We start from the raw sequence: 14395 nt of genomic DNA, 5'->3' as shown, positions 1-14395 counted from the left end.
AAATAATTGTTTAAAAAATGTTTTTATTAATTATAACACCTTATCTCTATAGAAAATTATTGCACGCGTCCGGAACTATATGAATACTGCGTTAAAATAAATTAATCTGTCGATATTCGATTAGCACTTTACGTCTAGCCTTCAAAATTCAAGTTTTCAGGGAAAAATAATTGTTTAAAAAATGTTTTAATTAATTATAACACAATAACTTTTTAGAAAACTATTGTACGCGTCCGGAACTATATGAAAACTGCGTTAGAATAAATTAATCTGTCGATATTCGATTAGCACTACACGTGTAGCCCTCAAAATTCAAGTTTTTGGGGAAAAATAATTGTTTAAAAAATGTTTTTATTAATTATAACACCTTATCTCTACAGAAAATTATTGCACGCGTCCGGAACTATATGAATACTGCGTTAAAATAAATTAATCTGTCGATATTCGATTAGCACTTTACGTCTAGCTCTCAAAATTCACGTTTTTTGGGAAAAATAATTGTTTAAAAAATGTTTTAATTAATTATAACACAATAACTTTTTAGAAAACTATTGTACGCGTCCGGAACTATATGAAAACTGCGTTAGAATAAATTAATCTGTCGATATTCGATTAGCACTACACGTCTAGCCCTCAAAATTCAAGTTTTTGGGGAAAAATAATTGTTTAAAAATGTTTTTATTAATTATAACACCTTATCTCTATAGAAAATTATTGCACGCGTCCGGAACTATATGAATACTGCGTTAAAATAAATTAATCTGTCGATATTCGATTAGCACTTTACGTCTAGCCTTCAAAATTCAAGTTTTCAGGGCAAAATAATTGTTTAAAAAATGTTTTAATTAATTATAACACAATAACTTTTTAGAAAACTATTGTACACGTCCGGAATTATATGAAAACTGCGTTAAAATAAATTAATCTGTCGATATTCGATTAGCACTACACGTCTAGCCCTCAAAATTCAAGTTTTTGGAGAAAAATAATTGTTTAAAAAATGTTTTTATTAATTATAACACCTTATCTCTATAGAAAATTATTGCACGCGTCCGGAACTATATGAATACTGCGTTAAAATAAATTAATCTGTCGATATTCGATTAGCACTTTACGTCTAGCCTTCAAAATTCAAGTTTTCAGAGCAAAATAATTGTTTAAAAAATGTTTTAATTAATTATAACACAATAACTTTTTAGAAAACTATTGTACGCGTCCGGAACTATATGAAAACTGCGTTAGAATAAATTAATCTGTCGATATTCGATTAGCACTACACGTCTAGCCCTCAAAATTCAAGTTTTTGGGGAAAAATAATTGTTTAAAAAATGTTTTTATTAATTATAACACCTTATCTCTATAGAAAATTATTGCACGCGTCCGGAACTATATGAATACTGCGTTAAAATAAATCAATCTGTCGATATTCGATTAGCACTTTAGGTCTAGCCTTCAAAATTCAAGTTTTCGGGGAAAAATAATTGTTTAAATAATGTTTTAATTAATTATAACACAATAACTTTATAGAAAACTATTGTACGCGTCCGGAACTATATGAAAACTGCGTTAGAATAAATTAATCTGTCGATATTCGATTAGCACTACACGTCTAGCCCTCAAAATTCAGGTTTTATGGGAAAAATAATTGTTTAAAAAATGTTATAATTAATTATAACACCTTATCTCTATAGAAAATTATTGCACGCGTCCGGAACTATATGAATACTGCGTTAAAATAAATTAATCTGTCAATATTCGATTAGCACTACACGTGTAGCCCTCAAAATTCAAGTTTTTGGGGAAAAATAATTGTTTAAATAATGTTTTTATTAATTATAACACCTTATCTCTATAGAAAATTATTGCACGCGTCCGGAACTATATGAATACTGCGTTAAAATAAATCAATCTGTCGATATTCGATTAGCACTTTAGGTCTAGCCTTCAAAATTCAAGTTTTCGGGGAAAAATAATTGTTTAAATAATGCTTTAATTAATTATAACACAATAACTTTTTAGAAAACTATTGTACGCGTCCGGAACTATATGAAAACTGCGTTAAAATAAATTAATCTGTCGATATTCGATTAGCACTACACGTCTAGCCCTCAAAATTCAAGTTTTTGGGGAAAAATAATTGTTTAAAAAATGTTTTTATTAATTATAACACCTTATCTCTATAGAAAATTATTGCACGCGTCCGGAACTATATGAATACTGCGTTAAAATAAATTAATCTGTCGATATTCGATTAGCACTTTACGTCTAGCTCTCAAAATTCATGTTTTTTGGGAAAAATAATTGTTTAAAAAATGTTTTAATTAATTATAACACAATAACTTTTTAGAAAACTATTGTACGCGTTCGGAACTATATGAAAACTGCGTTAGAATAAATTAATCTGTCGATATTCGATTAGCACTGCACGTCTAGCCCTCAAAATTCAGGTTTTTTGGGAAAAATAATTGTTTAAAAAATGTTATAATTAATTATAACACCTTATCTCTATAGAAAATTATTGCACGCGTCCGGAACTATATGAATACTGCGTTAAAATAAATCAATCTGTCGATATTCGATTAGCACTTTAGGTCTAGCCTTCAAAATTCAAGTTTTCGGGGAAAAATAATTGTTTAAATAATGTTTTAATTAATTATAACACAATAACTTTTTAGAAAACTATTGTACGCGTCCGGAACTATATGAAAACTGCGTTAAAATAAATTAATCTGTCGATATTCGATTAGCACTACACGTCTAGCCCTCAAAATTCAAGTTTTTGGGGAAAAATAATTGTTTAAAAAATGTTTTTATTAATTATAACACCTTATCTCTATAGAAAATTATTGCACGCGTCCGGAACTATATGAATACTGCGTTAAAATAAATTAATCTGTCGATATTCGATTAGCACTTTACGTCTAGCTCTCAAAATTCACGTTTTTTGGGAAAAATAATTGTTTAAAAAATGTTTTAATTAATTATAACACAATAACTTTTTAGAAAACTATTGTACGCGTCCGGAACTATATGAAAACTGCGTTAGAATAAATTAATCTGTCGATATTCGATTAGCACTACACGTCTAGCCCTCAAAATTCAAGTTTTTGGGGAAAAATAATTGTTTAAAAAATGTTTTTATTAATTATAACACCTTATCTCTATAGAAAATTATTGCACGCGTCCGGAACTATATGAATACTGCGTTAAAATAAATTAATCTGTCGATATTCGATTAGCACTTTACGTCTAGCCTTCAAAATTCAAGTTTTCAGGGCAAAATAATTGTTTAAAAAATGTTTTAATTAATTATAACACAATAACTTTTTAGAAAACTATTGTACACGTCCGGAATTATATGAAAACTGCGTTAAAATAAATTAATCTGTCGATATTCGATTAGCACTACACGTCTAGCCCTCAAAATTCAAGTTTTTGGAGAAAAATAATTGTTTAAAAAATGTTTTTATTAATTATAACACCTTATCTCTATAGAAAATTATTGCACGCGTCCGGAACTATATGAATACTGCGTTAAAATAAATTAATCTGTCGATATTCGATTAGCACTTTACGTCTAGCCTTCAAAATTCAAGTTTTCAGAGCAAAATAATTGTTTAAAAAATGTTTTAATTAATTATAACACAATAACTTTTTAGAAAACTATTGTACGCGTCCGGAACTATATGAAAACTGCGTTAGAATAAATTAATCTGTCGATATTCGATTAGCACTACACGTCTAGCCCTCAAAATTCAGGTTTTTTGGGAAAAACAATTGTTTAAAAAATGTTATAATTAATTATAACACCTTATCTCTATAGAAAATTATTGCACGCGTCCGGAACTATATGAATACTGCGTTAAAATAAATTAATCTGTCAATATTCGATTAGCACTACACGTGTAGCCCTCAAAATTCAAGTTTTTGGGGAAAAATAATTGTTTAAAAAATGTTTTTATTAATTATAACACCTTATCTCTATAGAGAATTATTGCACGCGACCGGAACTATATGAATACTGCGTTAAAATAAATTAATCTGTCGATATTCGATTAGCACTACACGTCTAGCCCTCAAAATTCAGGTTTTTTGGGAAAAATAATTGTTTAAAAAATGTTATAATTAATTATAACACCCTATCTCTATAGAAAATTATTGCACGCGTCCGGAACTATATGAATACTGCGTTAAAATAAATTAATCTGTCAATATTCGATTAGCACTACACGTGTAGCCCTCAAAATTCAAGTTTTTGGGGAAAAATAATTGTTTAAATAATGTTTTAATTAATTATAACACAATAACTTTTTAGAAAACTATTGTACGCGTCCGGAACTATATGAATACTGCGTTAAAATAAATTAATCTGTCGATATTCGATTAGCACTTTACGTCTAGCCTTCAAAATTCAAGTTTTCAGAGCAAAATAATTGTTTAAAAAATGTTTTAATTAATTATAACACAATAACTTTTTAGAAAACTATTGTACGCGTCCGGAACTATATGAAAACTGCGTTAGAATAAATTAATCTGTCGATATTCGATTAGCACTACACGTCTAGCCCTCAAAATTCAGGTTTTTTGGGAAAAATAATTGTTTAAAAAATGTTATAATTAATTATAACACCTTATCTCTATAGAAAATTATTGCACGCGTCCGGAACTATATGAATACTGCGTTAAAATAAATTAATCTGTCGATATTCGATTAGCACTTTACGTCTAGCCTTCAAAATTCAAGTTTCCAGAGCAAAATAATTGTTTAAAAAATGTTTTAATTAATTATAACACAATAACTTTTTAGAAAACTATTGTACGCGTCCGGAACTATATGAAAACTGCGTTAGAATAAATTAATCTGTCGATATTCGATTAGCACTACACGTCTAGCCCTCAAAATTCAAGTTTTTGGGGAAAAATAATTGTTTAAAAAATGTTTTTATTAATTATAACACCTTATCTCTATAGAAAATTATTGCACGCGTCCGGAACTATATGAATACTGCGTTAAAATAAATCAATCTGTCGATATTCGATTAGCACTTTAGGTCTAGCCTACAAAATTCAAGTTTTTGGGGAAAAATAATTGTTTAAATAATGTTTTAATTAATTATAACACAATAACTTTTTAGAAAACTATTGTACGCGTCCGGAACTATATGAAAACTGCGTTAGAATAAATTAATCTGTCGATATTCGATTAGCACTACACGTCTAGCCCTCAAAATTCAGGTTTTTTGGGAAAAATAATTGTTTAAAAAATGTTATAATTAATTATAACACCTTATCTCTATAGAAAATTATTGCACGCGTCCGGAACTATATGAATACTGCGTTAAAATAAATTAATCTGTCAATATTCGATTAGCACTACACGTGTAGCCCTCAAAATTCAAGTTTTTGGGGAAAAATAATTGTTTAAAAAATGTTTTTATTAATTATAACACCTTATCTCTATAGAAAATTATTGCACGCGTCCGGAACTATATGAATACTGCGTTAAAATAAATTAATTTGTCGATATTCGATTAGCACTTTACGTCTAGCCTTCAAAATTCAAGTTTTCAGAGCAAAATAATTGTTTAAAAAATGTTTTAATTAATTATAACACAATAACTTTTTAGAAAACTATTGTACACGTCCGGAACTATATGAAAACTGCGTTAAAATAAATTAATCTGTCGATATTCGATTAGCACTACACGTCTAGCCCTCAAAATTCAAGTTTTTGGAGAAAAATAATTGTTTAAAAAATGTTTTTATTAATTATAACACCTTATCTCTATAGAAAATTATTGCACGCGTCCGGAACTATATGAATACTGCGTTAAAATAAATTAATCTGTCGATATTCGATTAGCACTTTAGGTCTAGCCTTCAAAATTTAAGTTTTCAGGGCAAAATAATTGTTTAAAAAATGTTTTAATTATATATAACACAATAACTTTTTAGAAAACTATTGTACACGTCCGGAACTATATGAAAACTGCGTTAAAATAAATTAATCTGTCGATATTCGATTAGCACTACACGTCTAGCCCTCAAAATTCAAGTTTTTGGGGAAAAATAATTGTTTAAAAAATGTTTTTATTAATTATAACACCTTATCTTTATAGAAAATTATTGCACGCGTCCGGAACTATATGAATACTGCGTTAAAATAAATTAATCTGTCGATATTCGATTAGCACTTTACGTCTAGCCTTCAAAATTCAAGTTTTCAGAGCAAAATAATTGTTTAAATAATGTTTTAATTAATTATAACACAATAACTTTTTAGAAAACTATTGTACGCGTCCGGAACTATATGAAAACTGCGTTAGAATAAATTAATCTGTCGATATTCGATTAGCACTACACGTCAAGCCCTCAAAATTCAAGTTTTCAGGGAAAAATAATTGTTTAAAAAGTGTTTTAATTAATTATATCCCCGGAACTTTTTAGAAAATTATAGTACGCGTCCGGAACTATATGAAAACTGCGTTAAAATAAATAAATCTGTCGATATTCGATTAGCACTTCACGTCTAGACTTCAAAATTCAGGTTTTTCGGACATAATAATTGTTTAAAAAATGTTCTAATTAATTATAACACCGTAACTTTTTAAAAAACTATTGTACGCGTCCTGAACAATATGAGAACTGCGTTAAAATAAATAGAACTGTCGATATTTGATCAGCATCTCACGTCTAGCTCTCAAAATTTAAGTTTTCCGGGTAAAATAATTGTTTAAAAAATGTTTTAATTATTTATATTACCGAAATTCTCTAGAAAATTATTGTACGCGTCCGTATCTATATGGGAACTGCGTTAAAAGAAATAGAACTGTCGATATTTAACCAGCATCTCATGTCTAGACCTATAAACATAAGTTTTCCATCTAGATAGTTGTTGAAAAATACTTTTAAAATTTTTTAATTAATTAATTTTGTCTGTCTGAGATGCTAGTTACACCAAATCCACGTGCGCAAACGTACACGCATATATGCGTATGTTTTGTAACAAAAAATTAATTTTTCATTAATTTAATTGTCAGAACTATTGATAGGACGTCTCTAAACGATAGAACTCTATAGATTTAGTCTTCTCTGTGGTCGTATATTCGAAATACGTTGAGATGCTATTATGTGATTCTGGAAGTTAGCATCTCATTTATAAAAATTTAATTAAAATAGGTAATTCAGCGGAACTATTGTTGAAACCTATCAAGAACTGTAGAACTATGCTGGATGCAAGTAATTCTGCAGTATTTTTATAAGATGCTAAACTTTGAGATGCTATCTTCACACACGTTTTATCGGCATCGCGGAAAAGCGACAACAATACTTCAAGAGATGCGAGTATCGATGCCATGCTCTTTTTTAGGTAGGAAAGGATTACTAAATGTTCTGTTTTATCTCTAAATATTGTAAATTGTTTTATGAGTATATAATATACTCAATATATTTTCTGGTTTTTAAAAATATTAATTAAAAAGAAACAATATTTAATTTTATTTAAAAATTTTGTCGGACTATCAAAATAATTACGACATTCAAATAAAATAATAATGCTTTAAAAAGTTTTAATTCTAGCAATCAGTTTAAACATATTATATTATTTTACTGATATTTAATTTTAAAATTATTTCTAAATCCATAATATAACTAAATTTTATACTTATTTTAACAAAATTATTTTTTTGTGTAATTTTGTTAATATTCTTTTTGATTTTCACTTAAACTTATACTTGAGATATAAATCTTTAATTATAAAAAAAAAATTTATAATAAAATTAGTATAATACTTTGCACGGTAAGAGCTCTTCTGATTCAGCGACTTCTTTTCTTGTAGAAAACAGATGATACGATTGCAATTCAGATTGTATTCGGTTATCAAGTTCTTTTTTTATCTGGTTGACTTGCTCAACGATAGAATTCAAGTTTTTCAGAATCCTGCGACACGTGGCTGCATAATCCGAAATACTCAGGGAGTTCCAATTGAACCGCATTATTCCAGGCTGAATGTGCTTCTCGACATCCTGCAGAGTTTGTTTTAGCAATTGTATATCCGCTCTGTCCAACCTATCCAGAATGTCATTGTACTGATTGATCATCTTCGTGGTGGCGTCGATGTCCCTTCTCAGCCGATTCTTCTGAATGCCAACGTCTCTGATGGTCGCGGGCAATTCGAAGCCCAGCTGTTCCATCATCTCCGCCTCTCTGATAATCTCAAACACCTCCCAGTCAAAGTTGACCTGAAAACGCAGCTGACACTCCACCAAAATGGCACCGCTCATGAATTCCGTCCAAGTGATCTTTGTGCGCGGATCGTGCTTGTCGAAGGACACCGTTGAGGTTTTGCCGTCCTTCAACGAGGATCCTTTCGCGTCGGGCCTCACTTCCGAGCGTGTTTGCGTTGTAGAAATGATCCTAGAGCTCCCAACGGCACCGGAACTTTCGATCTCCGCGCTGGTCTTCGTTATCATCCTGTCCACCTTCAGTAGAGACTCACGCGGAGTCGACAGGATAGAGCCCACATCCTTGCCTTTCCCTTTCGACGACACGTGAGTCAGTTGGCGGTCCTTCGTGACTTCGTCTGGGAAGGTCAAAGTAGCCGGAGAATCCCGTTCCACGCGTACTATCCTCAACACGCTCCTCTTCATGATAGTAGTCACCGTCAGCAGCGCCTTTTCGAGCCACGCGTTAAACTTCACCTCCTCGAAATTCTTCAGCTGCTTCGCGAGCTCGAAGTACTGGCTGAATGCGAGCAGTTTCGGTTCGCTGTGATTCAGCTCGTGTACTTTCTGGAAAACCAACACCGGCCTGCGCAGCCTGTGGAACAGTTGCTTCACCCAAAAGATCGCCCCCGCCATCGGCGGGTGATACGTCAGTAACGGCGGATGCCATTTACCACGGTGATATATGCTCTCCACTGTGTTGACCTCTTTGCTAAACTGCTGCATAATGACGTCGAACTTTCGAAGCAACTGACGCTGAATAGTCTCTCGGGTCTTCATGTTCTTGAACTTTAGCAACATCTCCAGCGAATTCTCAGCGCTGATCAGCACCATGAAGCACTCGTCGATGTAGAACTTGGCCTGATCTTCCAGGAACGTCACCTGCTCATAAAACCAGGTAGTCAACGCCTCCCAGTTCTCCTTGTTGAACGTGTTGAAGATATCGAAGTCGGCCTCTTCAATCGGCACCACTAGCGCGTCCACTCGCTTTATCACAGCGTCGATCTGAGCGGGATCGTTTATGATCGACTTCAAGTCTGGCCCAAAGATATTGTAGAAGTCCTGCAGTACACCGGCGATCTTGTGGAGGTCACTGCACACCTCGGCGATGTACTCTGTGTTCTTAAAGAGACGCTTCTGATCAAATTCCCAGCGTGCCCCCTTGCCCGACTGTTCGATATCCAGTCGGGTCTTCAAGTACGATCGCTTCCACTCTCTTAGCGTCGCGCTGGCCTTGCTCGTCTTCTCCAGAATTTGTTCTAGAGGCTTTTTAAACAGCGAGACAATCGCCAAATTTCGCTTGACATTCTCGCAGAGTTGCCACGATATCCGCTCCATCAAGTGTAACATCTTTTCTTCGTGGCAATAATAGCTTGACAACACCCAGAGCATTCGCAAGCCCTCCATCAACGAAGGAATGCACTCCAATATTGATTCGAACGAATCCGATTCAATAATCAACTGTAGTGTTAGTAAGTAATCATTTTTGTATTAAAATATTTGCATAATTTCTTTAGAATAGTGTTCTTTAACTTAGAATTAACTTTTCTTTAGCAAAGAAACTTATTTTGTTTGCTATATTTTAAAGTTATGCAACTTTTAATGATTCAAGAATAAGACTTTTTAAATTATTTTTATTATCGACTTACAATTTGCAAGAACTCTTTTATTTTCAAATATTTTGAATAGTTTAAAAGCCAACAAAGCAATCAAGTATGTGAACATCTTTCAAAATATTACAAACTAATTCAAGAATACGTTTAAAAACGTTTATCTTTATTTAATATTTTAGTAATATTTGTTTAAAATACACATTTGAAACAAATAATTGTTAAATCTTACGTTACCTTAAAATATCTCAACAATGTTTGGATAAATTTATTGTTGTCCCTGGCTTTGACATAGTGCTTCCAGAGTTCGGTCTGGAAAAAATGGAAGCTCGAGGCAATCGGCGAGAGTGCTTTTTCCAGAAGAGCAAGAATTCTTTTAACGATAGGCATTTTTAACTGTTCAACCAACATCGTCAATCCAGTTTCGCAATTCTGCCAGTACTGATACTCCGCTAATGGTCCTTTCCCCGGAAGTATTTTACTTTCGTATGACTCCATTATCTGAGCAATAATAAAATAAAACGCAATGAAGTTAAGTGTAGCCATTATTACAAATTAATTATGAATTTAATAATTTATAAACGAATTGTTTCAATTTTACATATACAAAGAAAGAGATACTTGCTTTCTGTATATGTTTTTCCCAAGACATAACTATTTGTTCCATTTGTTCAACAATGTCCTTATTCATCAATAACATGTCGTCTGTTATTGCAGGATCGTTCAGCTCTGAAATCTTCGGCATTGTTAATAAGATATCGCCTTCGATGTGCTCCAATGTCCTACATCATTAAAATCAAAATTATAAATTATAGAAGGAGAAAATTTGCTATTAAATTTAATATTTATCAGTTTTTGATATGCAAAAATAATCTAACCATTCTGTCTTCTCAATTAAATTGTCAAGATAAGCTAAAATCTCCCTCTTCATCACTTCATCCTCTGGATGTTTTTCTATTTCCTTCGGACTAACTGATTTGCTGGATTTGGTATCCGAAATGGACGGCTCGGATCTTTTATCGAGTTCTTTTAAACTTGATTTCTGTTTTCTACTTCTTGGAATATCGTCTTGTAAGGTAGTAATGGAGATTATGGAGTTTTCATCCTTATCTTCCCTTTTTTTTGCACCCAGATCCTGAGGTATCACACTGGCCGCTGTCAGGAAGTGGGATGGTCTTCTCAACATTGATTTCTTTAATAAAGGATAAAAATCTTGAGATAATTTAGTAGTTTTATAATTCATTAACTTTTATTATTAATCTGAATTATATGTGATATATAAGAAGAAAGAGAGCCATTATATTTATGTAAAAGAAATTAAAAGTATTGCAAAAGAAATTGTGTTAAATTACATTTATGAATATATAGATTTTTTTCATTAGATTTTTAAAATAAATATTACATGTACTTAAAATTCTCATTAAAGTAAATGTCACTTTTTTATACTTACGGCATCCACATCCGTTCGCTCGCGAATGTGCGGCATTTTGAATTGATTTTCCACCAATGGTTTAAATACCTAGTGTTTTTGCATGAATTATCTTAATTTCAATATTTTAAAATTTTTATGAAATACAGTATATTATTTCTAAATTTATTTCTAACATTATGGTATCCATAATTTTTTGTCAAAACTTTCTGTTAAGGTAAAAACTGTTTTCTTTCTTCGTAATCAACATACGTATATAAGAAATTTACAAATTTATATAAAAGAGAATAATTATTATTTATGTGCTCTATTATAATTTGTAGTTTATTAAAACAAGTCACGTAAAATTTAAAAATATATATATTATAAAAATATAATAATTTTAATAATGTATTGATATGCAATTTGTAAGATTAATTTATTAAGATGAATAATTGATATAAAAATATTATTAAAGCATTAAGATTTATTTTAATCGAAAAATGGTATTTCTTAATACCTGTATTAATTTTAGGATTATTTGTATTCTAAGATTTATCAAGATAGGAAAAAATAGGAAAGATTAGAAAAATAAAAATTATATTTTTAAACAATGATAATAAACGAAACTCTCTTAGAATAATGTATAAATAACACCGATAGGAGAATAATGCCTTTTTTAAACCTTTATACTTAATAATTCCTAATACAAATTTTTGAACAGTCTACATTTTCCAACTTTATAAAGTGTGCCACCAATTTCTAAACAAAAAGAAACAACATAATATTGTTACCAAAATCAATCGTTAACATCGGTGCTTACGTTGATCAGTATCTTATTCAAAGAGGACAAGAAATTTCTGCCGAGCGAGCCAACCACCAAGTAATTCGTGATTTTCTTGAGGCATTCTTCATAAGTATCGAAGGAGGGTATACTCTCGTCGCTGGTGCGCATAAAATAGAAGAAGGTGACGTCCTGCAGGTCGGGTCTGTTGCTATCTACCTGGCCGCATATCATGTGAAGCACCGGTACCTGACGGACTTTCTCCATCATTTTCTGCAATTGCCACAGATCGCGCAGTTTATGATCAACGTAAGTTACTCAATACTGCCGGTTCGCTTTAACTGCCGTTTAAATCGATTTATTACATTGTCTCCGTCTGAAACTAGAACTGAAGAAAGAGACGACGAATAGGTTGAGCTAAGATTAACTGTTACTGGTGAAATCAAAGCTAAAGTTAACGATTGGTCACGATTGGATCTTCCTTTCCTTACAGAAAGATTGAATTTCTATCTACAGAATTAACTATTTTTTTGTATACAGAATTAACTGTTTGAAATGATAATAAATGACACAAATGTAATTATTGTAATTCATATATTATTTAGCAGAATAACCTTAGTTAAAATGTACTTTTCCTCTTCTCCAGGCGGTGGAGGAACAGTGGAAGTATCTGTGAAAAAGTCAATTAATTACATATTATATCACATATTATATTATATCACAGAAAAAAGTAGATTGGATAACTTTGCAAAATTATAATTTGCTGCCAGCATTTAACACTAACTAAAGAGATTTGATAGTTTAACAAAGAAATCGTGTTTAAAAGCATGAATAATCTCAGCCAGAACGTTTTATTAAATTTTTTTATCTACATAATCAATTACGTAAAATATTGTCTCGCTGTTATGACAAATACGATATTGCTGAATAATTATTAATTTTATTTTGCTGCTAGAACTTTTTTGCTACAAAGCTAATTGTCCGTATATTACGGCTACAGATCTGAATCAATAAGATTCTTGATTGTTTTAATAAATCTTTATTTTTATAATACGCTTAAAACGGAACATATTTGAAATTAAACGTAATGTAACTGACCAATAGATATGCTACTCAAGTCTTCCTTTTTTCTAGAATAAGCAGGAAAATCGCCACTGCCGTTATGCTCTCTATCATATTCCTCTTCTTCCTCCTCCTCCTCGCTAGACTCTGGCATACTAGGAGTATGCACTGTGCTAGTGCTCATTGCCGTGCGACTGGCAATTGAACTGGTGTCCATTTTATTACCTTTACTTTTGCCTCTCTTACCTTTCTTTCCGAGCCTTTTATCTTTCTTTTTCTCATCGTCATCACGTTTCTCCACTTTTCCTAATTCGATAGTAAAAAATGTTATTACATATCTGTTGGAAATTTTTCGCAATAAATGTTGTGTAATTTTAAAAATCGCGAAATTTTGCCGAAAAAACTTTTGATAAATCCGATACACTTTTTTTCTGTATAAAAATATATTTTAATCTTACTTTCCTCCCACACTGAAACTTCTTCTTGAAACACTTCACTGACATAAGTTTTGTAGAAGAAAATTAGTTTTTTTTCTAGATCTGTCACCCCTAATAAATCTAATATAAGAAAGTTGAGTAGCTTGTCTTCAAAATATCGATTATTCGCCTAATAATTAAAGATAGTAGATATTAATTTCAATTAATCTCTGAATTATGTACTCTTGTAAGAAAGATTAATTACGTTAATAAGTTTGTCGAAAAGATGTTCTTGGTTCGTTAGTCCGAGAAACTTTAAAACTCGATCACGAATCCATCTTATTCTGTTTAAATAAAACAATGCTGTTTAATAAATTCTAGGAAGAGTTCCACAAATAGTTGCATATAAATATAGAGAATTAATACAATATTATTAACTCTCTAGAGACTGCATTCTATCACTAAAAAATTTTTTTTATTGGTTTTACTCAAATATATCTTATGAGTCTAGAGAGTCTATCAATTTTTTTCAAATAAGCTAATCTCTTTTGCCATATATTTCAATGAATAATGCATACATTTCCATTTTTATTATAATATTTTTTTAACTTGTTAACTAATCTGCATAAAATCTTGAATTTACTGAGATATATTTATATTTAAATGTGAAAAGTGAATGTTGTAAATATGCAACATTGGCTATTACAGGATTAATTAATAAATCTGTTCATGTTGCTTAAAATCTTTCAAAAATTTTTCTCTTAAAATGAGATAAAATTTTCACTCGAAATAAATATACATTAGAGAAAGAGAGAGAGAGAGAGAGAGGAGGGGAAGCAAAAATTTTAAGTGCAAATAGTGTAAATAATACTAACAGGCTTAATACATACCGA

The 14395-nt window shown here is 31.0% G+C and overlaps 1 protein-coding gene across 1 annotated transcript in view; it reads right to left on the bottom strand.

The window, feature by feature from the left end:
* The window catches only part of LOC105833329 (dynein heavy chain 10, axonemal), a 40690-nt gene extending 30297 nt beyond the window's left edge, over nt 1–10393 (bottom strand). Inside the window, exons 1-2 of the mRNA XM_036289590.1 lie at nt 10070–10393; nt 7791–9683 (exon numbers count right to left, since the gene is read on the bottom strand). Coding sequence (XP_036145483.1) covers nt 7791–9683; nt 10070–10378 — 2202 coding nt within the window. The 5' untranslated portion in view covers nt 10379–10393. The remainder of the gene's footprint in view (nt 1–7790; nt 9684–10069) is intronic.
* Nucleotides 10394–14395: the final 4002 nt, after the last annotated feature.

This window comes from Monomorium pharaonis, chromosome 7, assembly GCF_013373865.1.
Source record: "Monomorium pharaonis isolate MP-MQ-018 chromosome 7, ASM1337386v2, whole genome shotgun sequence".
Lineage (NCBI taxonomy): Eukaryota > Metazoa > Arthropoda > Insecta > Hymenoptera > Formicidae > Monomorium > Monomorium pharaonis.
The sequence above is the reverse complement of the archived record's forward strand: the minus strand, read 5'-3'. Positions and strand labels throughout refer to the sequence as shown.